We start from the raw sequence: 24,130 nt of genomic DNA, 5'->3' as shown, positions 1-24,130 counted from the left end.
ATAATCGATTTTTGCGTAGCCAAGGAATTTGAGCATTTAAAATGGCTACGTTCGAAACAAGGTCACTGTGTAGTGGCGCCTCTTACATTTAACTTACTCAACAATCACCTTGCAAATTTAGTTGTTTTAGACATGAGGCATAAAGCTATACAAAACACCAATAACTTGGGTACTGGGGAGTTTATCTGGCAATCAAACTGACCTGAAATTACAAAGTAATCGTGGCGTCGAACGCCCTCCCCAAGTTACGTCACGGACATATCTGTTGACCGCTGTTCGAAATGTACCTACAACAGTGCAGGTACCTCTGGTCGCGCTGTACATAAGTCAAGTAGGGCTCGCAAATCGGTAAAATTGCATTTAATCTAGCTTATACACGTCGTATAAGTTTGAGTTTGAAAAATCTCAGTGACCGGCTGACGAAACACGACGCGACTGGATCATTGATGTAGCAAACTCATGTCTGCATGAAACCTTAGACTCACATAAAGTTCGCGACAGGCTTTGAAGTCAGCGCGCGGCCCGCCCATCTGACAATATGCAAATCGCTGAGTGCATCATAACACGAACATAATTGAAAGTGAATTTCTCATTGCATGCCCAAAAATAAACCAAGTAAAACACAGCTAGCGGTCCCCCAAAAAATCGAGGATTTGGTTCAAATATATCAATGACTTTGCACTGAACTGATGGAGGGATTTGCCGCATACTTTGAGATCACATGCGGTGCCGTGCAGGGGTCAGCATATCTGTTTCCGGTGTTAACATGCCTGCCGACACTTTCGGCATTCTTGTAACAAATTTGTGGCATTTTGTGCGCTCATACTCAAGAGCCATGGGTGTGAAATGAAGTATTTACTCTCATCGCCAAACGAAGCAACAGATCGTCAGCGTTGAAGTGACTTGGAATGCAACAAGCGGCGTAAACAATCGCTAAGTTACAGCGGGCCTTGCATTGGCGGAAATTTACGCACGGTCCAAAAATACGAACCAGAGGGAAGCTGAAGTTAGTTGACACAAAATTCTTCTTTCTGTTTTCTTAAAATTGTTCCAATGAATCAAAGAGAAACAGAGGTATTTGTAATCCGAAGTTAGGGTACCCTATTTAGAATGGAACAATGTGGAACGCAATATTTACAACAACAATTTTCTGTTTTACCGGCCGAGATTCATGGTGTAAATCGTGCACAGATGATATAAAGTAAACTCCTGAACGGAAAATTCCCAAACACCACCACTCTCATTTATCATTAGTCAAAACGCAACAGTTTTTAGACAACTGACACTGATACAATTCGATGTCGAACTCGTTAATTTACGTCCGAAGTTACAGCACCTTCCGTTATATCTGTGGTGTAGAATTTTATGATCAATACAAAACAGAAGCTTGACTTTGTGGAACACATATCCAAGAAAAAGCACAAGAATCTGTTCAAAGATGCCAACCAGTTCACCAGGGGCAGGTCTCAAAGTTAATTTGGGTGTGCCTTACCTAAAAGTTTTGGTGCACAGAAAAAAAATTAGGATGCACAACATACAATAGACAGAAAACACACCAGAGGAGTTGTCCGCCCCCAAACTACAGTTTGAAATATACATGTGGAGCCTGGTAGAGGCTATCAACAGCCAACACTTTATGATGTTTTTTGGTGTGTAAGGCCTAAGGGTAAACAAGTGCTTTTAAAAAAGCTGGCATTTTGCCAATGTTTGCGTGTGTGAACGTTTTTTTCTAGTTATTAGAATGTCATATAAATAGAACAGAGTAACTAAACCTGATATTGGCGCATGGAGAGATTCACATATGTGCCTGAACTGCAGCAGATCTAGACGCCACCTGTTAAAATTTGCGTGAACTGCAGCAAATTTCACTACACATTGCCTGTTTTTGAGTGAGCTCTGTTGCGGGGCATTTTTAAGTTTTTTTTTTTAATTTTTATTTCTATTCGGCAAAAAAACGAAGCGGCGAATCCGTTAACCAAAGAAATAAATTGGTGTGGCCAAATGGATGTAAAAATTAGTATTTTAATGGATGTAAAAAAGAAAAAAAAAAGTTGAAAAAAATCTACCTCCCCGGATTCGAACCGGGTGCATTGGTTTAGAATGCGTAAACTTTACCACTGCGCTAGTGCGAACATGTTGAAGAAATGCCTGTTTTAACAGGTATACAAATGTTTGGCATGGATTGAACAGGTCCGTTCATCTCAACATCACAACATCACAACGGCGACTACACTGGCCAGAAGGCATTTTGCGACTGCAAGTCGCAAAATGCAAAAAAATTAAGATTTTACTAAAGAAGCTTCACTTGTTTTCCTCCCTTCACAGCAGAAGTCGGAGGCAGCGGACGACCCCATGGCAGCCATGTTTGATGGAGACGATGATGATGATTTCCTTCTGTCGGCTGGTGACCATGACGATGGTTCCCATAGCAACGCCCCTGGAGATGTGGATGATGATGACTCTATGCCGGTACCCACGCAGAGGAAGCGTATCAAGGCTAACATATTTGATGATGATGATGCTTCTATGGGTAAGGACATTAGCAGCTATTGATATTTTTATAGAGTTTTGTCATAGGCTTTACAAATCAGCTGTGATACCTGTAACATGAATTTGGAAATACACTTTCTTCCTATTTTGACATAGTAGTTGTACTACACATGCAATAATGAATTGCAGTACACCATTCCACATCTATCTTTCCAAGCAGATAATGACATGACCATCATTTTGTGTTTTTATATGGATGTATCCGGGTTTGGCAGTTTAAGGGTTAAATTGAGAATGGAGCAAAAGCAACAATGAGTCAATGATGCTAAGATTTCCAGGGTATAAGATATGGCAAATAGCATCTAGTACTCAACCATCACTGACGAAAGGTAGTAGATGCTACATGTACTTGAAACTTTTGAACGTTTCTGAAATCATATCCAGTTGAAAATGCTTATGAGAAACTCTCTCTTCAAAAAGATGGAAACAGATATAAAACAGTTACATTGTCAGAAAGAACACATATCAACAAAGCCTCTCTTCTTTTGTTCAGGAGCTGACAGTTTGTCCATGAAGCCAGCATCCGACCTGCTGGACGATGTGGACAGCATCTCAGGACTCCCGACCCGCGCAGCGCCCCAGCCGGTGTACCAGGGTCCCAAACCCACGCCACTGCAGCCGGCCTTCCAGCCTGGGTCTACTCCTGTCAGTCTGGCACACAGGTTCATGGTGAGTAACCCATATGCATATGCTAACCCACGCACTAATCGACGCACTAACCCAGCTCCCAAACCCATGCCGCTTCAGCCGACCTTCCAGCCTATCTACCCCAGTCAGCCTGGCTCACAGGGTCATGGTGGGTACAACAATTCTGAAGTAACCCACACACTAACCCACGTACCATAACCCAGTTACTAATCCAGGCACTCCCTCCTTAGTGCTGCATTGTGTAGATTGGGAATGGCAGAAACGTAAATGCAAGTAGTAACATGTTACATGAAAAGTGCTGAAAATGCATTCATAACTTCTCGACTTATTAAGCAAAAACAAAGCAGTGCAGTTTAAAAGCTTGTTGAGGTCTACAATGATAAATACTTTGAGCTATTCATTTCATAAGCATCCCTCTTACTTTGATGCGAGTCTAATTGTCCACATGTTCCTCCCTTCCAGGTGTGGAACACGGTAGGAGTTGTGAAATGCTACAACAGTGAGGAGGAGAATTCCATCGATATCGAGTTTCACGACACGTCCGTGCACCACTCCATGCATGTCACCAACCACCTGAACCACACGCTCGCCGCCCTGTCTGACCAGGCTGCACTGCTGGCCTGCGAGAGTACCGACGATTCACCAAGGTGGGCTGACAGAGTATCCTACTGTACATTTGTAGTGTAGTGTAGTGTAGTGTAGAGTAGTGTAGTGTAGAGTAGTGTAGATTAGTGTAGTGTTCACATGTCAACAACAGCCTGAACCACATGCTCGGCCCTGTGCAGCTGGCCTGCGAGAGCACAGACGACGCACCAAGGTGGGGCTGGGGTAAAAAAGTAGAGAAATAAGAAGAAACAAAAGTTGAAAATATATCATTATTGCCTTTTGGTCTTATTCCTTAAAATTTGAGTACAGCTTTGAAAGTATGCTTGCGAATGGTATGACGAAGGCCAATATTTTTTATCATTGATTATCTATATTTTTGATATCAACAGTAAGCTGGTTTGTCTGCACTTCTCCTCTTGGGACAACTCTAAGGAGTGGAGCACGGCCATGACGGACGGGGAGGACATACAGGTGGGTTCACTCGAGGTCAAATCACACACGGGTAGGGTCACTCAAGGTCAAATCACACACAGGTGGGTTCACTCAAGGTCAAATCACACACGGGTGGGGTCACTTGAGGTCAGATCATACAGGTGGGTTCACTCGAGGTCAAACCACACACAGGTGGGTTCACTCGAGGTCAAACCACACACAGGTGGGTTCACTCAAGGTCAAATCACACACAGGTGGGTTCACTCAAGGTCAAATCACACACGGGTGGGGTCACTCAAGGTCAAATCACATGGGCGGGGGCACTTAAGGTCAAATCACACACAGGTGGGTCACTCAAGGTCAAATCACACACAGGTGGGTCTACTCGAGGTCAAATCACATACAGGTGGGTTCACAAACATTTGAAGATTTACAGTAAGAATAGGACAGTAATAGACAAATAATATCTAAGGTTTAAAGATAAAAGTCAACTTTCTTGTGGTTCATAACATTGAAGACTTTCTCCGTCAGGTGCTTGCTATTGGTCAGGGCTGGGTTGCCGTGGCAACAGACAAGAGGCTGGTGCGTGTTTGGACGGTTGCCGGGATACAGAAGGACGTGATCAGCGTCCCCGGGCCGGTGGTTTCCATGGCAGCGTACGGAACACAGCTGTTTGTCGTGTACCACATGGGCACAGGTGGGTTGTTTGTTTGCTGTTTTTTTGTTCCCACAGATTAGTTTTCCTACGTGTTTTTAGGTGCTCTGTATGACATTGATGCTACATGTACTTTGATTGTACTACTTGTTTGGCCACAATGCCACCCTAAATATGCTGAGATTTTATGTCGTTCAATTGTTTTTTACTTACTTGTAGGCCCCAGCTAGAAAATTTTATAGATGACATCAGCGAGCTCATTAGCTTTCCCCTGATTTCAGAAAAAAACACAAGAATTTTCTTCTTCTTTGGGGATGGTCAACCTGACAAGAAAGTACCAAAATGGGGAAATACGTTGTGCTGTAGCCTAATGCTGGTACTTGTAGAAGTGGGCCACTAACTACTCATGGCTCGAAATACTTTTTCTGCATACGTGCACTGGTGCAGGTAACTTTGAAAATTACCTGCACCAGACAAATTTTTAGCTGGACCACTCTGAATTTAGGAAATATGGATCATACTAAAATTGTTGAGGAACCATTGCTATTTTTTCTTTTATACTTAGGTGGAAACAGTCCATACAGATAGTAACAATCCACATACACCTACATTATAGGACATTTATTTATAAAGCCCAGTACATGGACCAGTGCAGGTTAGGTGCAGGTAGACACCAGAAATACCCGCACAGCTCCAATTTTACCTGCACTAACCTGCATATGCAGGTGGTATTTTGAGCCCTGCTACTAGACTAAGCTTGCTACCCTTGCATGTATAAAGCCCCATGTTCTCCCTCCCTGCCTGCAGGTATCCCAGGAGACCAGTTGCTAGGCGCCCAGCTGCTGGAGGTGAGCGGCAGGAGGAGGAGGAAAGTGTTGGAGGGACAGCTCCCCATCAGTACCAAATCCACACTAACATGGATAGGGTAAGATTACAAGTTCTGGAGAAGAGACCAAATTTTCAATTTTCAATAGTTCAATGTGTGTGTGTGTTTGTGTGTCTGTCTATGTTTGTATGTGTGTGCAAGGAGCTTTTATCAGGAGGAGAGAGCAAGAATTTTTTTCCATTCAGCTATGTTCGTAGCGGGCGACAAAATTTGATTAACACCCACGTGTCAAAAACCAGCATCTACATACATTTCACCCACGCAAGCTTTTGTTTTCCCTTTGTTTTGTGGTCATTCATGGTGGGGCGGCCTGGGGATACAAACATTGTGTGTAGCGATCTGATTTTTGCGATTTTGTCGACGATGTTGAACAGAAGAGTAACTTCGGAATACATACAGCGGCGGCAATATTCTCTCTGACTGAGGGTGAAATTTCAAAGCCATACGGCGACCGGACAGCGCCGCCGCTCGGGTACGGGCTAAGCCTAAAGGCAAAATTGTCTGAGGCAAAGTCTACGAAAAAAACTGGTAATATTCCTACAATTAATGATGACTGTGAAAAACCTGACTCAATGATCACAGGAACCAAGATTTTTTTAAGTATGCAACAGATATATTTCATAAATCGATACAAATACAAAGTTCAAAATTATGCCTGGAGAACTCAAGACATTATATACGAAAACCCGATCGTAACGAAAACCATGAAAACTATGCTCTCCCGCCTTACCTTCACCTTATTCCAGGCCCGATGTATCCTCTAAAAACACGGGTGGTTCGACAAAAATGAGCAAGGTTCGACCAACAGTGAACACGCCATTTTACCGAGCACATCATCAACAGTTACGAAAAAATATCAGCTAAATGAAGAAAAACGTCATATTTTTTTAGTAGCCATCTGAAAATACATGTGAAAATTCATAATTCTATCGCAAGAAAACAGACCTCGATCCGCGAAAATAGGCCTAAACTGGCCCATGTTTGTTGTACGGCGAAGAGAAACATATCAAACTGTCCGCCATTGTGCGCTCTACCGCAAGATGACGTAGTCACATGCCTGCCGAGTTTTCCAAATAAGGGAATCGTCGGAAACCTGACCCACTTCGCCTCTTGCCGATCGGGCTTCGGGCTGGCTCGAGGGCTATGACGTAATGGCGTGGCTCATTAGCATAGAAACCGTGCCAACCGGCGCTACGAACATCAGATCAGACGGGCGCCGCGCAGAGCAGTAAACAAAGCCGGCGCTGCGGGATTTAACGGGCCAAACAAAGCCGCACAGCGGGCGGGTAACTTCATACTCTCTCCTTCTGATAAAAGCTCCTTGGTGTGTGTGTGTGTTTGTGTGACACTGTGTGTCTGTGTGTCTGTCTGTCTATGTTGTGTATATGCCTGTGTGTGTGTGTGTGTGTGTGCGTGCATGTGTCCGTGTGTGTGTGTGTGTATGTATGTGTATGTATGTACATGTTTAGGACCTGTGTTCCCCTGCAGCTTCAGTGCTGAGGGCACACCAGTGACCTATGACTCCTGCGGAGTTGTGCGGATGATGATCAGTGGGTGGGTGTGTGAGTGGGTGTGTGTGTGTGAGGCCGAGTTTCTGCGCGCGTGTGTGTTTTGAGTGAGTGTGTGTGTGTGTGTGCTTGTGTATGTGTATACATGTGTTTGTGTGTGTGAATGTGTGCGTGTGCATGTGTGTGTGTAACAGTGAGTGTATGTGTCGGTGTGTGTGTGTAAAAGTGAGTGTGTGTGTGTCGGTATGTGTGTAAGTAAATGTGTCCCCTATCCTGCAGGTTCAGTGCTGAGGGCACCCCTGTGACCTATGACTCCTGTGGAGTGGTGAGGATGCTGAACAGTGTGTGTGTTTGTATGTGTGAGTGTGTATGTGTATGTATGTACATGTTTAGGACCTGTGTTCCACCCACAGGTTCAGTGCAGAGGGCACGCCGGTGACCTATGACTCCTGTGGAGTTGTGCAGATGATGTAGTGTGTGTGTGTGCCTGTATGTGTGCGCATCTGTATGATTGTACATGTTTAGGACCTGTGTTCCCCTGCAGGTTCAGTGCAGAAGGCACACCGGTGACCTATGACTCCTGTGGAGTGGTGCGGATGATGAACCGAGGCCTGGGCCACAGCTGGACTCCTGTCGCCAACACCAGAACTCACGTAAGGGGAACAACTTTCTGTCCTTACGATACTTCTCAAACCTCTTCTCCTCTCCTGGCCCTTGGCTCTTCTCCTGGCTCTGGGTACCAAAACATTCAATTTTATCATTTTGTTTTTCCTTAAAAATAAAATTGTAGATTTTAGATGACTTCCCCTATTTGTTAACCTGGGTTCCATCTTGGTAAGTTTTCCTTGGCTCCAATACTCTCCTCTTACCTACAAACTTAGCGGGGAGCTCAGGAAACCAACGTTGACTAAGTTGGCACCTAGACTATAGAACATACTTGCCTTGCCTTGCCAACATACTACATGTACTTTATGTGTTCAAAATCTTGCATTCATCTATGTTCTGTTCTCCCCTCCTTTTTGATTTTGTTACTTAGCTAGGATTGAAAAATCTTGCGTTTTATATCCATTCTGTTCTCCCCTCCTCACAGTGCAAGGGTAAATCTGACAACTACTGGCTGGTTGGAGTCAACGAGAACCCACAACAGCTCAGGTACTTGTATTTTCTGTCACAGCAGTAGAGGGGGAAAGTTTGGTCTTGACCTGTTGGTATGACTTGTGAATGAACCATCCATTGGTATAGGAGTGACACCTATCAGACGGTGTAAGGACTGCATTCACTAACTGCATTTTATTTGACAGTGCTTATTTTGTACTCATGTGAGAGAAAACATAAGTGTATGCTGTCCTTTTATTTCACATGTACCATCATAAAGAATAGATTTTCAATGCTTTTTTGTGTTTGTTTGTATTTTTGTGGACTGCACAACTCAAGATGTTGTGGATGCATTCTGGACCTCCTACTGGCATTCTAGCTGGCATTCTATAGTACTGCAGCAGCAGCAACAGTTTTCTTCCTTACATTTAAAAGATGGAGGCACATCTGAATGATGATATACGGCACAGCCACCCCCACCCCCGTGTTCAGGTGTATATGTTGTTGTTCTCCGTTCCCCCGTACTGCCCCGTCCTGCTATCCTTGTGGTTTTCTGTGGTACTGCAGCTGAACTTCTGGTTTTCCTTCCATTGGCACATCTCTAATGTTATTTATGCCCCCTGTACTCAGGTGTATCCCATGTAAAGGCTCGACGTTCCCCCCTGTGCTGCCCCGCCCGGCCGTCACAGTGCTGCCCTTCCAGCTGCCGCTGTGTGAGCTGAACACGGACAAGAGTCAACTGGAGGTTTGTTTGTTTGTTTGTTTGAACCTTTGTTTATTCCTGAAAGCTCAAATCGGCCTGTAGGCTGCTTTTCATTAAGGTCATGAGGGAAGAGGTCAGACAATGTATATAACAGAGATACAGTTTACGTAATTTAACTCCTACTTGTCTTATAGGCCTATGTATATATACTTATATATATATCTATGTATATAATTTTACATACAAAATACATAATAGCGAGAGACATGATTTGAGTCCATTCATGGAGGTGAGGGCGACATCGACAGGAACCTGTAGTCTTTTGGCTCCTTCAAGTCGTTTTGATTTTTTTTCTTCAAAGTTCAATCTTAAATATATAGCAGGTTTCAAACAGGTGCCATCCTCCAGATTTAGTCTTTTTGTGCCTATTTCTCTCTTTTACACTTTTAAGCAAGAATTTCAAAGAATACATGTTTGTTTGTTTGTTTTCTGTGAGAGCTCCGGGACCCTGTAGTCTTTTGGCTCCTTCAAGTCATTTAGAAGTTCAATCTTAAATATATAGCAGGTTTCAAGCAGATGTTATCCTCCAGATTTGGTCTTTTTACGCAAATCCGACTGTGCCTATTTCTCTCTTTTACCAATTCTAAGCAAGAGTTTCAATGAATAAATGTTTGTTTGTGTCCTGCAGGAGAGCTTTGTGAGAAGCCGGTTGTTCAGCGGACACTTCCAGTTCCTGACAGCGCAGGGGTGGGAGGTCGACGACCTCGCGCGTGCGGACGTGCAGCGGGAACAGGACGACACGCTCATGAAGCTCTTCGCGGTGAGTCTTCTCCTGTTGTCTACTTTACTAATGAAACATTGTGTGTAAAGCCTCTCATATTTTGAATCTTAGAATGGCAATGATGATAGAAGTAACAAAAGTGATCATTTTAAACCTGAAGGTTAAATATATGAACGCCAAGTCAACCTTTGAACCTGAACCTTCAACCTTTGAACCTGAACCTTCAACCTTTGAACCTGAACCTTCAACCTTTGAACCAACCTTACCCTTTTCAAATGACACTCAACCTGTGAACCAACCTTTAACCTTTGAACCAATCTTAAACCATCAAACCAATTCTCAGCCTTTGACCCGACCTCAACCTTTGACCTGACCACAACCTTTGACCCATCCTGACCTCTGTACGGTTGTGTCCCCAGCTGGCCTGCAAGGCTGACCGGGAGTGTCGTGCCGCAGAGCTGTGCGAGCTGATGGACGTGAACCGGCTCAACTTCGCCATCAAGTACGCCAGCCGGGTGAAGCGCATCGCGCTGGCCGAGTTCCTGAACGACCTGGCCAGGAGGAAGGTGGAGGAGGAGGCTGGGGAACAGCAGGAGCAGGAGGAGGAGGAGGAGGAGGACTTCAGGGGATACCTGGACTCTCAGTTAGTTCTGTTTCTTTGTTCAGGGGATACCTGGACTCTCAGTTAGTTCTGTTTTTTTTTATTCAAAAGTTTGGAATTGGGGGGCTACCCAGTGGATTGAAATATGTCAATATTTATGTTCCTAGGTTCAGTTAGGGCTATCCCATCGATAGGAGTCCCCTGTTTGAGGTTTAAGCAGATCAGAGTTGAACAATAGAATGATGATTGTGCATGGGATGATGATTGTTGTTCCTGGCAGGAAAAACCACATTGAGACGGAGTGGTCCCAGCCGAGCACACCGTCAGTACTGAGGAGCTCCGGCACCTCCCAACGGTCGTCACGGCAACAGCAGGTCCAGGAGGAGGAGGAAGATGAGGAGATGGAGATGGAGGATAGGGAAGAGGAGGAGGAGGAGACAGACTCTGCTGATGTCAAAAGGAGATCAGGTCCCATTCTCACTAAAAACACGAAATCGTCCTACCCAAAAACAGCACTCTCACTCACTCAGGAGAGGAAAAACCCGTTCAAGGTGATATGACAGTTTTTGTTTGTTTTATTTATTTCATTTCATTCATATTTTCTAAGGATGGGCAATGTTCCTTATTGAGGCACTCTCCTCAATGATGCTTTGTGTTGCTGAAAGATTTTCTTCACCCCAAGTTAAGTACTTTTGGTTTTGGTTTGTCAGTCTGTTTTTCTGTGTGTGTTTCTGTTATTACTCAATACACGCAAGGTAGCATTGAGTACGTCACCCAACATGCACTTTACTGGAAAGGGTTACAGTCCTTAGAATGGAATGCTAAGCTGTTAAGAGGATCACTTTCGCTTTTTCTGACCCATGTCTTATTGCTTTCCCTTCTCCCCACCCCCGTCTTCAGGTGTCCTCCCAGCCCAAGACGCCCACGGAGGCTCCCCGCGGCAGCAGTGTGTTCGACAAGATGAAGAAGACGAGTCCCGGCAGCAGGGCCAAAAGCAAAACAGGTACGGTAACTGCAGTGTTCTTGATAGTTGAGCATAATGTGTCCTGTTATTAAAATCATCTGCACTGTGATTTGGGCTCCTATGCTTGTTCAGCCAGCATAGGGGGCTTTTGTGTTGTTTTTTGGCATAGTTAAAAATGTTGGCTTTTTTTAATGAAATTTAGCCCTCAAAATGCAGGAGATAGTGTTTCTGATGGTTAGAGAATTACAAAATATCATCCCATGACCCCTTTTGAAATAACACAATAGTCCGCATGCACTGCCTTGTACGTGGCTTCGCCTGGTGAGAACTTTGAACTGAATAATTTCATCAGCCATGGAATAACATAGTTCATTGTTCACAACTAAGTGTTTTTACAGAAGCCTACGTTTTGATGACCATCAAAACGTCCTCAGGGTTCATGACTAGTTCTGCCTTGCACAAGCAGCTAATTGGTTCTGCTGCAGTACTCCAAGCTGCAGCTAGGTGTCGCTGCTGCAGTGTGTAGATCCTCTCCAGTCATGAACCCTAATGAGGGGCAGATATAATCTCTTCATTCTTTACACTGCAACACAACACCTGGCTGCAGTACCACATAGAACCAGTCAGTGACCGACAGTCACTTAACAATGGGCTAAATATTAACAGTTGAATTTTATTATCCAGTTACAGTAACTTATGTAAGATGAAAAAAAATGAAATCCTTTTTTGTATGTTTCAGCCCCAATGGGTAAAGAACAGGCAAAAACATAAATATACAGTTGAAGATAACATGTCTAGCATATGTGTCCTGGTATTAGTACTTGATAGCTTTCTTAGCTGAGGGTTTCAAGGCACTTAAGATAAGGACTAAGGAAACACTCTAAGAAGTTCAAAATCTACTATGCTGCCAATGTAAGCTTTGTATTTAAACATGTCATCACAATTTCTTTAATTTTGTAGATACTTTTAAGTGAGCTTTCAAATTCCCAAGGTCTTTGCAAATGGTTTTCCCATGGCTTTTCTACTGCTACAACCTGCAATTAGAAGAATAAAACCTTTTACAACTTGTAAGATGTTGAAAAGATTCAAACGATTTGAATTTTGCAGGCTAAAAGAACTGAGTCACAGTTGTGTAAATCACACGGAATGCAGGGAACCGATCAGGGTTGGGCAAGCCCAATAGTCTGATTGTATCGGGCAAGTAAAACTACTGATCTGGCAAGTGCATGTCCTACCCCACTTGTCAGATCAGGCAAGTTAGATTTTGATGAGTTAGATTTTGATATACCAGTTACTTTTCACAGTTATGGCATCAAGCCATTGGTCAACACAGAGAAATAGAGCCAATAATAAAGAATTCTATTGCTGAAAGTAAAATGATGTAAAAAGTTGAATATGTACTTGCCAGATACGACAAATTTTAGAATTCTTGTTAAACCTTGGCGATATATATGATAGGGTCCATTGACCTTCAGTCCTTCCCTGACTCTTACCTACTCACTCCTACATCTTCAGGATCTGATTTCCCTGGCCTTAAGGAACCTTATCAATCATCTTATCATTCCATCTTCAGTTCTGTTTCCTTAAGGACTAGGTGACTTGTTCCTCCTGGTTTGTTTTGGAACAGAAGACAGCATCATTGAAGAAGAAAATAAACAGTTAGACTTAAAGCGTGTCAGGGTTTCTATATACATAAACCCTGGGGACATTCCAGCAAAGGGAACGAGAAAACTTTTGTCTTCTGGGCAAACTGATGGGGCAAAATATTTATACATGCTGTCAAGGTTTCTATATACCTTGGAGACGTTCTAGTTTAGAAAATGTAATGTAAAGTTTAAAGTCCAGTGTTGTTTAGCTGATCTGGGTGTTCCATGATCAACTTTGACAGTAGTGGGGACAGGTGATAGTTTTGTAACTCAAGCTGTGTGTTATAACAAGTTTGACAAGTTGACAAGCTTTATTACAGATATACGGCATAGCAGCAGTGGCTTGTGCCGACATTTACGTATTTATACATAAAAAACAACTATGATAAAATCCGTTCGTTATATTACAGACTTAAAAGCAAAAACATTTGCAAGCATTTCAGACTTGTACCATGATATTGAAGGGTATTCGTCATTCCGAGAGAATTATAAAAAGAACGAAACATAGGATTTCCGCACGACAATATAGTATCAAGAGTTGTAGCATTGCAGTGTAATATACAATCATGAGGAAATGCTCAGTTCGGTGGGGGTAATCACTTGTTCAGTAAGTGCACCAGGTATGGTATAGTAGAGTTCTTTCGGCACACCGATACAAGAGTCTTCAGTATTCGAGTCCCTTCAACTGAGAATTCCTTGATCGCAAGTCAAGATGTAATGGAAACCCCCTTGTGAGGGATCACTTGTCTAATGTGAGAAAGTCTTTGAAGACATGCAATAGTCTTAAATCAAGTGTCTTGATCAAGAGTCAAGATGTAAGATAAGCCCACATGTTACAACTGACTTTTCTAATGTGAAAAAGTCATAGAAGGCGTATGATAGTCTTAGGCCAAGAGATTTGAAATGAACCTACTCGTGACAGCTGACTTGTCTGATGTGAGAAAGATTCAGAACTTAATAGAAAGGAGGCAATACTCTTGAATCAAGAATTTTGTGACCTGAAGCCAGGATGTAAAGTAAACCCACATGTTACAACTTACTTGTCTCATGTGAAAAAGTCTAAGAAGGAATGCGACACTCTTATATCAAGATGTAAGATTAAGCTTACTTCTTGTAACTGACTCTTCTAATGTCGAAGGCATGTGAAAAAGTCTTGGGAGGAACTCCGGTCCCTTAAATCAAGACTGCAGCCCTGATCGCAAGTCAAGATGCCTGGAGCAACACTGGTTCCTTGCCAGTTCTTGTTCCAAGTTAAAATTAGGCACTGTCCACCCACACTTGGCAGGGGAAGTTTGGGTCCCATTACCCAGTCCAGGGCTCGAAATTCCTTTTACAAGGTTTTGGGAATAGGTGCACTGGTGTACCTAACCTAAGAATTTAGGTGCCCCCCCCCCCCCCAAGAAAACTGTGTGCACAACATAGAGCAAGCATTACAAACCTTACTGCCTTCCTTCAGAACTTGAATCTGTAACCCTATCGATAACTTCAAAATTTTAAACAAAGATTTAATGCTCTAATCCTGAAATTTTAAGAATATTCTGTGTAAGTGTGTAGAATAGTACCTTTATCCTAAAGCCTACAAAAATATCCATAGGCACAGCTCCAGTTATCTGTTCACAAAGGTGCACATACATGCACCCGGTATTTCCAGCCCTGCTCCTCCCAGCCTGAGCACTTGTCTCCCAACGAAAGCTCGCTGACAGAGAAGTGCTTTCAGAGCCGTGAGGAATCCCAGCGATTCGGTTATCAGCAGAAAAAAAACACCTACTATTCCCCGATGTGTTTGTTGGGAGAGGGGGAGTTCTATAAAGTGGTGCCAAGGTAATCTTTCTGGTCAGGTCCGTCCTGATACCGGGCTCTTCACGGGTTAGGGATGATCAGATATCCAGTTTGATAGTCCTGGGAAAGACTTTGACTTTGACTTGGGAAAGTGTCGTGCATGTACAGTGTGTATCAAATTCTGTGTTGTTTGGCAAATAAATTAAGGCATCTTCAGACTTTAACTGACATGGGAAAGTATCGTGCCCTTATCAAGTTCTGTGTCGTTTGGCAAATAGAATAAGGCATTTTCAGGCAAACATGCAGACACAGTCTCTAATGTATTCCTTGCCAAGGGAGAAAGACTACCTAGCAACAGTTGCCAATGTAAAGGAAGGTTTCTATTGGCTCCACCCCTAAAATTGTTTCTATTGTAAGTGCAGAACACTTGAGCCAAATGTCATGCATGAAGGTTCATGGCATTACAAAACACATCACTAAGTCCTGAGTTTGCACAAAGGCAAACTCAGCCCTGAACTCCTCCCACCCACAGCAGGGGAACTCCATGGCAGAAACACTAGGAACTCTAAGAAGCTCAAAACTGTAAAGTGCAGAACGAACCGATACCAAAATTCCCCAATGCCATATTTAGTCCGCCTCCTTAACAACTGATTAAAACGATGTGAATACTCGATTTTAATCATGTTCCAATTAAGACAAATTGTCTTAAAATTTTAAAGTGTATGATAAGTTGAACATGTTATTTTGCCATGCTTGTACCGTATACGTGATTCAGCCTCTGGCTGCGAGGTTACATTTTTTAATAAACCATTCATTCATTCATTCATTCATACATACATACTAGCATAACCTCGCTCAGTTCACCAGAGTTCACACAGGTGGTTTGTTGTTCATCCTTTACTCGAAGCCAAGCCGTGTTGTGAAGCAGAGAATTTGACCAATGTTTCCTTTTGTCGAGTTAAGGGAGCACCGATCCATCACTCTGTCTCTAAGCAAGCACTAACCTGTCACTCCGTCTCTATTTTCAGCACTGAGTCCAAGAGGTGACCTGAAGACTGCCAGCAAGACGTCCGCCACGTCAAAGAAACAATCTGTACGTACAAAAACAACTTCCAGGGTTCACTGAGTGGGCTAAGAAAACCATGAGATGAAGAGTGTGTTAGTAGGTTATGTTTTTGGTAGCATTTGTGTGTTTGTATAAATGTCTATGGATGAGCATAACTCGAGAAGACCTAGATGGGTTGTCTGGATACCAAATTTGTGAATAAACTTCGACATCCGAATGAAAGCTCATCTGTGTTGGTAAATTCAATATTGAAAAAGTTTAAACTTTGTTCCAACACAAAGAAGGGACTCAAATTTTCCGTCGAGCACTCCGACCTTCTTCAGATGAAATGATTTGCTGACTAATCCGGAAGTCGTCGGATGACGTCAGGTAGCAGCGAATCATAAATGGCGGGAAGGCGAAACCTGCCACCATCCCGGTTCAACGAGGGTTGGTCAGCGAATCATTTCATCTGAAGAAGGTCGGAGTGCTCGACCGAGAATTTGAGTCCCTTCTTTGTGTTGGAACAAAGTTTAAACTTTTTCAATATAAAACCTCGACATGATTAGAATTTAGGCCTCCTTGCAGCTTCTTACAGCACTACAGCAGAACTTCTGGTTTTGAGTTCTGGACATGCTATGGTCTGCCAAAAAGCAGTTACTTAAGCAACTGGATATGATTTTGGAAACTGTCAGACTATACCCAAACTAGTTAGTTGACTAGTTAGTCAATGTCAAAGAAGATATATAGAGGATACCCTCTGGAACATCTGACCATATCCAGTTGCTTGAGTAACTACTTTTTGGCATATCTTATTACCTGGATGTCTAACCTACATCGACATATGCTATGGTCTGGTTGAGCTTTTAGGGCATCTACGAGTTTAGGCCCCCATGTAGATTTTTTTTAGCAAGATGTCAATACAGAACAGTGTAGTTTAGTCACTTCATTCTCCCTTAAATAATCAACTGGGAAAGCTGGCAGGTTGGTTTGTGGAAAGAGACAAATGTTATTGAAGTTCTGCCACTTGTATTTGTGTCTCTTGTCAGTCTGAGAGGTTTTGGTACATAAGGTAATGTAACAGTCCCATGTGGTGTGTGTATGGTACGTATCAGACACAGGGCAGCTAGACAGGGGTGACTGAATGTTTTAGCTCCTTTTCTTGATCCCCGTCTGAATTAGAATTTACATTAAAGATTAGAATTAATATACCTGTATATATAACACTAGTTCAACTTTATTTTTGGGATGACCTTTATCCGTTGTCTTTAAAAACAGCACATTTAGGAGTATTAAATCTGTGGACTGTGGTTTCAAATTTGCCATATTTTCAAAATGTTCCGATTTGAAATCACTGTCCATTGACTTCATATCCCTAAATACGTTTTTTTTTTACAAACAACGAATATAGGTTACCCTCGGATAAAGGTTAACCAGCGTTACATATAATCAAACAAGTGTAAATGGTAATCAACGAAAGTGATGTCCGTGAACCTTCAGGAAGAAATGACGATAAAAAAATGACATTGACAAATAATAACACTTTGATACGCATATAGAAAAATGTCATGTAGGATAGAAGTTGTATTAAAGTACAAAGGAAACCTCCTACACCATGACAAACCTGGCTGGGAAAGTGCCCAGTACAACATTGGGAACAGGTGGGTGTTGGTAGAGTCAGAGTTCTGTCACTTCTGTTTGTGTCCTTCTGTCAGTAGTTTGGAGTCGTCTCAACCAGACGTCACTTCAGGCTGTCCAAAAACAACGCAGATCACTACCAGATAAGCCTTCTGTCTGACCCACAAAACTTTTCTTTGATAAGAGCTGGGGTGTCACCAAGTTAATTTGTTGGTTCTCGGATTTTTAAATAAAAATATGGAGTCACAGAGTGAAAGAAAATTTTGAAAAAAAAAAAATTTGCAAAAACTTGAAAAAGTCTAGGAAAAAGATAAGGGCTGCGAGTGTAGCCGGCCCACCCAGTTCATTAGTTCATTGGTTTTAGAATTTTTTTTTGCTCCGATGGCGGTGTAAACTCAAAAGGCCAGCTGAAACCACTCTGGTTGCAAAATCTCAATGGGCAGCTAACCAGACCAGCTGACTGAAACAGGTCAGAGCCTAGCACACTACGTCAGGTACAAAAAACATCCCTAAACCGACCAGCAGAGAATGGCGACCAGGTTAACTCTGTTTCTGCCCTGTTGTTCCTCAGACCCAGAGCACCTTACTCATGGCTGCCAAGAAACCCAGGAAGCAGGAGCCTGAGAACCAACCCAAGACGTCTTCAGAGGACCAGGAGGAAAACAAGAAGTCAGTAGGATTCTTCAGTAACTAATGATACACAATCCCAAGAAGTTAACATTTAGCCACCAGTTCTCTGTTAGCTATACAGGGATAGGTAGCAGCGAGAGGGTTAGATAAATGTATGTCAGGCCTTGCGGATTGTGTTGGCTGTATTTGTTGTTTGCTTATGTGTTTGTTTGTTTGTTTGCTTGTTTGTTTGTATAGGGTAGTGAAGGAGTTTGACCTGTGGTTTGTTGTATTTGTTTGTTTGATTATGTGTTTGTTTGTTTGTTTGCTCAGGGTAGTGAAGGGGTTTGACCTGTGGTTTGACCTGTGGTTTGAGTTAAATTTGTTGTCTGATTATATGTTTGTTTGTTTGTTTATTTGTGTAGGGTAGTGAAGGGGTTTGACCTGTGGTTCGAGCAGGAGCGGGCCACCCTGCAGGAGGAGAACTCGGAGGAGAGCGATGCGGGTCTGTTCCAGCTGGCCATCCGAGGGTGGAGAAAACTGGACAAGCAGGAACAGAAGGTGGGTCACTTTCACTTTCCAGCTTATGTTCCTTCCATCTACAGGTGAGTCACTTTCAGTTCACTTTCCAGCTCACTTTCACCTTCCATCCACAGGTTGGTCACTTTCACTTCCCATCTGCAGGTGGTCACTTTCACTTTCCAGCTCACTTTCACTTTCATCTAGAGGTGGGTCACTTTCACTTTCCATCTGCAGGTGGGTCACTTTCACTTTCCAGCTCACTTTCACTTTCCATCAACAGGTGGGTCACTTTCACCTTCCATCTTACTTTCACCTTTATCTGCAGGTGGGTCACTTTCACTTTCCAGCTCTCTTTCACTTTCCATCAACAGGTGGGTCACTTTCACTTTCCAGCTAACTTTCACTTTCCATCTACAGGTGGGTCACTTTCACCTTCCATCTACAGGTGGGTCACTTTCACTTTGCAGCTCACTTTCACCTTCCATCTACAGGTGGGTCACTTTCACTTTCCAGCTCTCTTTCACTTTCCATCAACAGGTGGGTCACTTTCACCTTCCATCTTACTTTCACCTTTATCTGCAGGTGGGTCACTTTCACTTTCCAGCTCACTTTCACCTTCCATCTACAGGTGGGTCACTTTCACCTTCCATCTTACTTTCACCTTTATCTGCAGGTGGGTCACTTTCACTTTCCAGCTCACTTTCACCTTTATCTGCAGGTGGGTCACTTTCACTTTCCAGCTCACTTTCATTGACCTTATTTGTTTGGAATGGAAGAAGAAGAAGAATTAGAGAAAAGAAACATTATGTTTCCGTTCCATGAAGGTAAAGATAACAAAACCACTGCACACATATCAGGACTTACGGTACTCACTGATGAAGCAGTGGAGTGCTGGAATGTGACGCTGGCTCGTGGCGAAACTTAGAGAGAGAATCTTAAAGATGCAAACCATTCTCCCCCTCAGGCAGTGGGCGCTACTCTTAGCACAGCTCGCCTATAAACAGTCCTGCTGTCTTCCCTTCGGGCTGGTTTCTTTATTTGAGGTAAACAAGCGACAAAATTAGCCCAAATTTCAGGGACATACCGCTGGAAATAAGACATAACATCCGCATATAGACCTCCAGTATATTTTGATTTCTCTAACAAGCGATAACTTGGCCTGAAATGCCCAAACTTGTCCATGAAACGAGGTTTCCTGTTTTAATTGTGTCAGTCAGTCGGACTGGATTTCTGTTTCATAAAAGGCTTTTCTTGTCCACGGCATGGAGTCTGTGATTCAAAATTGGGAAGGACAAAACCAAGGGCAGGCGTCATGCCCAAGGTTAGCACAACTTGACAGGCAAGCTTTGCAAACAGAGGTTTGACATGACAGGGACACAGATCTGATGTGTATACCATATTGTAGTTAGAGGTCTGCAAGCTTTGCAGGAAGATATGGGTTTTCATTGCTAGAAATACTTTGGGGGGAGGGGGTTACATGCAAAATTTCACATGCAAATTCTTAACATGATCCATCTACATGTAATACTTTAACTGTCATGTTACACTTTCAGAAGTAGATGCAGATTCTTTAAGTTCTTTAACCATGAAGCATTTCAAAATAAAACGTTAGCTTTATGTCCAAAGCTCAATTCTTCTGGAGGTGATATGGAGTGTGACAGCATGAGTTTTTGTTTTAACTTAAATAGCATATTTTTACAAGCGGCATGCAAACTGCATGTTGCATGTAGGAATTTCAAGCCCTGAACATCTTGAGTAAAGTCTTGCGTGTTGTGTTAGGCTGCAACAAGTCATGAGAAGAGGTTATAACCACAAGGTAAAGAGAAGAACGCCCCTACAGGGCACCATACAAACGATTTAACCCACATCTGATCCCATGGTGGTCTGATGGGTCACAGGTCAATTCCATTTGATGTGGTGACCTCTGGTAGTTTACTTGACTTCTGACACGTGTACTTGACCCTTTTGATCTGACCCCTATAGCTTCTCAGGACAGACTGCAGTGCACCGATACTTCCTGTAGCCGGATGTTCAGTCTAAACGCCTGTCACCTGAACAGTGGATAGGCAACAGGGGGTGGGGCAGGCTGGTACTGATAGTTACTGTAAATGCAGAAACTTTAGCGGTGGTTTAGTGTTTGCGGTTTCCGCGGCGGCCGCTTCACCGCGAATTTGAAACCACCGCGAACATTTTTCCACGGCAGTAAGAGACTACAGTGCATGGTGCTACCGCAAAATTAAATCTCCGCAAACTTAAATGCATTTAGAGTACTTTGTCAACTTGTTCCCTCTGCCAACAAGGTTATGTTTCTGGTGCAGTTTGTGTGTCTGTTTAAGGACTGCATAACCCAAGAAGCTGTGGATGGATCCTTATGATGATTGGTAGGATGGTAGAGGTCAAGAAAACAAAGGTTTTAAAATGGACCTCCTAGCAGCTGTCTATGGTAGTATAGCTGCAGAACTTTTTGTTTATATATGATATTACACATAACATACAATCAACTATTGCATGCCCTTTGAAAGAGCAAACCCTCTTTCTCGGCGCATTTTTCTGCCCTTCCTTTTAAAGTCACAAACAAATAAATTTCATATGATTTTATCAGAGTTTCCCAGTAACTTTTCAAATTCAAAGTTACCGAAAATTCATTCATAATATGATCACAATATCAAACCATTCTCAAAAGGTTTTTGAGAAAAAGTTGGGAAGATTTGGCCTTCTTTCTGCTACTGACTCCAGGAACAGGTGCTGAAGGAATCAGTCACACTGTCTTAAAGACATTTCAACCTTCTTAATGACAAACCAAGAGCAGGTGGAGACCGCCCCCCTCCCCAGGCAACAATTACAAGGTCAAACATGTCACCTTGAGCCTGAAATTGGTTCTGGGAATCCTGGTGCTACAGTTTCATGTTTTGGCATGTTTATTTTGGGGGTTGACCCAAGGAGGGCGGTAGGAAGTTCTGACACAATACAGGAGGCAGGGCTCGAAATACCACCTGCAGATGCAGGTTAATGCAGGTAAAATTGGAGCTGTGCAGGTATTTCTGCTGTCTACCTGCACCTGACCTGTACTGGTCTATGTACTGGGTTTTATATATAAATGTCCTATAATGTAGCTGTATATTGATTGTTATTAGCATTGACTGTTACCAACTTTGGAGTATAAAAAACTAGAGTTCCTCGAACACACATCTTCGCCAAATAAACATTCTTTATCGAAGGTCGTTGTTTTTGAATGATTAATGTATGTAATTATGGCTATAATGGGCCGGATAAGCACCAAATACAGCTTAATACGAGATGTTAATATAGCAAAGCTGGATGTAAGGTCTTTAGTTAGGCTAGGTTAGGCTAGGTCTTTAGTTTTATATAAGATTTCACTCTACAAAATGTACATTGCAGTCTTTTCGTAAAAAAAGAAATAATAAACAAACTTTGAGTGACTGGCCTATATATTAGATAATAGGTCATCTAAGGGTTACCTAAGGGTCATACGTAAGGATTGTTACGGCCCCGCCTTGGTGAATGTTTGTGTCCATCTCATGAAAATAGTAAGTAAAGTTTTGCAATCGCGAGTTAAGGCAGAGGTATTTTACACAGTCTACCTGGCCTGGCTATCACGTCAGGCTACTCAGATCCCCCCATTCATAGCCCCGCAAAGACAAAATAGCTGATTGACAGGCATAGTAATTGCTAATCTCCAAGTATTAGTATATTCATAAGCCTTACTTAGATCCTCCTCTACAACCTAGCACAAACCGAGACAAGATACGATACCACCCGCGTTCTATGACCGCACTTGTACAACCCGGAAGTATATGATATTGTCGTAATCGGTTGCACGGAAACCCCCATGCAGTGTGAAATCGAGGCCAAAATCAGGCAAAAAGAGCCAGTTTGAAGGCCAACTTTGACTCTTCAAATCTCATCCCGAAATAGTATTTGAATCATTAAGCGTACTGTATGCGATCGAACAACTCATGAGGATTACGTTGGCACCTTTGACAGCCTGATTTGGCCCACCGCGATGTTTTAATCTTTTTTTACGTGACCATGTCTTATGCTTCAAACAGGCGGGCGTGTAACACCCTGCCATGGCATGACGATTAGTTCTGCTCCACCTTTGATTTGTCTGTGCTAAGACCCGGAGACTGAGGGCAGGGGGTTAATTTGGTGTGACTGGCCCTTGTCAGGGAAAGGAGATCAGGCTTCTGCTTCTGTCTGAAGGGCTTGAATGATAAATGAAGATTAATGGTCCACACATTAGTGCTGGACTAGGGTGACAATGGTGCCAGTGTCATGTTGCACTGCACACCACTTTTGTAAGGGATGTCGTTCTCTCCATGATAAGAATCCCAAAGTAATTATATTAAGTAGATCGCAATTTACATAATTAGCATCTCATTATGTTGATAATCACCCTAAGTACCTACCTACCAAAAGCAAAGAATATCCATCAATCCCCTCTGCAGTTATCCTTTTTAAAAGTTACAAACTATAAGACCCACTGCAGTTCCAAACAAGCTGCTAGGGGGCCCAAAATTACACCATTCACTCCTAGTCCCAACAGCTATCCACCACTTAAAAATCATGAACATGGCACTTCTGGAAAAGTTAGGCGCAAGCTTTGACGCTCACTTGCAGTACCAAAACAAGTTGCTAGGAGGCCCATTATCGAACTTGACCTTCCTTTCTGTGTCCCCTACCTATCAACAAAATATCATTAGCATCCATGTAGAACATCTCGAGTTATCGTGTTAACAGACAAACGCAATTACATACAAAGCCAGCTACAGCACCATAGGTAAAAGCTAGCTAAACCATTCTCGCACATGACAATCCTTTACACAACCGCTACACACCTGCCAAATATCGTAGAAATCGCCCAGCTGCATTTTGAGTTATGCTTCTCGAAACAAACCTCGAAAAAATACAAAGGTCGCTGCTGTACCGTAGGAAAACGCCAGGTAAACCATTTTCAAACTAGGCATGCCTTTCAACAACCGCTACACACCTACAAAAAATCAAAAAGTTCCATCCACAATTTCTCGACTTATATGCTGTTGACCTACATACAGACCCAAGTAAGCAATCTTATAATCTTCGCTGGCGAAGATAACAAAATGAACAATTTTAGAATGATCCATACTTCCACTTTAAAGTGGTGCAGGTTAAACTTGTCTGGTGCAGTCAAGTTTCAATGTTACCTGCACCTGTGCAGGTATGCAGAAAAAAGTATTTTGAGCCCTGGGAGGTAATGTAAAGCAGGACATGGAGCTAAACATAGACACCACCATGGAGGTTAGACAGCCAGGTAATAAGATGTGGCAAATGTCACTGGCGGAAAGTAGTGAATGATACCTGATATGTCTGACTGTTTCTTAAAATCATGTCCTGTTGGCTGTTGCTTGTGTGACTGCTATTGGGCTAAAGATAGAACCTTTTTGCTGACTGTGTTTTGTGAT

The 24,130-nt window shown here is 42.8% G+C and overlaps 1 protein-coding gene across 1 annotated transcript in view; it reads left to right on the top strand.

Annotated features, from left to right (window-relative positions):
• Positions 1-24,130, top strand: part of LOC118424127 (WD repeat and HMG-box DNA-binding protein 1-like) — a 31,526-nt gene that overhangs the window by 5,341 nt on the left and 2,055 nt on the right. The window contains exons 11-26 of the mRNA XM_035832626.1: positions 2,326-2,530; positions 3,044-3,219; positions 3,661-3,845; positions 4,194-4,275; positions 4,768-4,933; positions 5,699-5,816; positions 7,830-7,938; positions 8,376-8,437; positions 9,011-9,125; positions 9,772-9,903; positions 10,284-10,507; positions 10,746-11,016; positions 11,366-11,468; positions 15,883-15,947; positions 18,109-18,206; positions 18,572-18,707. Coding sequence (XP_035688519.1) covers positions 2,326-2,530; positions 3,044-3,219; positions 3,661-3,845; positions 4,194-4,275; positions 4,768-4,933; positions 5,699-5,816; positions 7,830-7,938; positions 8,376-8,437; positions 9,011-9,125; positions 9,772-9,903; positions 10,284-10,507; positions 10,746-11,016; positions 11,366-11,468; positions 15,883-15,947; positions 18,109-18,206; positions 18,572-18,707 — 2,247 coding nt within the window. The remainder of the gene's footprint in view (positions 1-2,325; positions 2,531-3,043; positions 3,220-3,660; positions 3,846-4,193; positions 4,276-4,767; positions 4,934-5,698; positions 5,817-7,829; positions 7,939-8,375; positions 8,438-9,010; positions 9,126-9,771; positions 9,904-10,283; positions 10,508-10,745; positions 11,017-11,365; positions 11,469-15,882; positions 15,948-18,108; positions 18,207-18,571; positions 18,708-24,130) is intronic.

This window comes from Branchiostoma floridae, chromosome 1, assembly GCF_000003815.2.
Source record: "Branchiostoma floridae strain S238N-H82 chromosome 1, Bfl_VNyyK, whole genome shotgun sequence".
Lineage (NCBI taxonomy): Eukaryota > Metazoa > Chordata > Leptocardii > Amphioxiformes > Branchiostomatidae > Branchiostoma > Branchiostoma floridae.
Note: the sequence above shows the minus strand (reverse complement) of the source record. Positions and strands in the feature narration are given on the sequence as shown.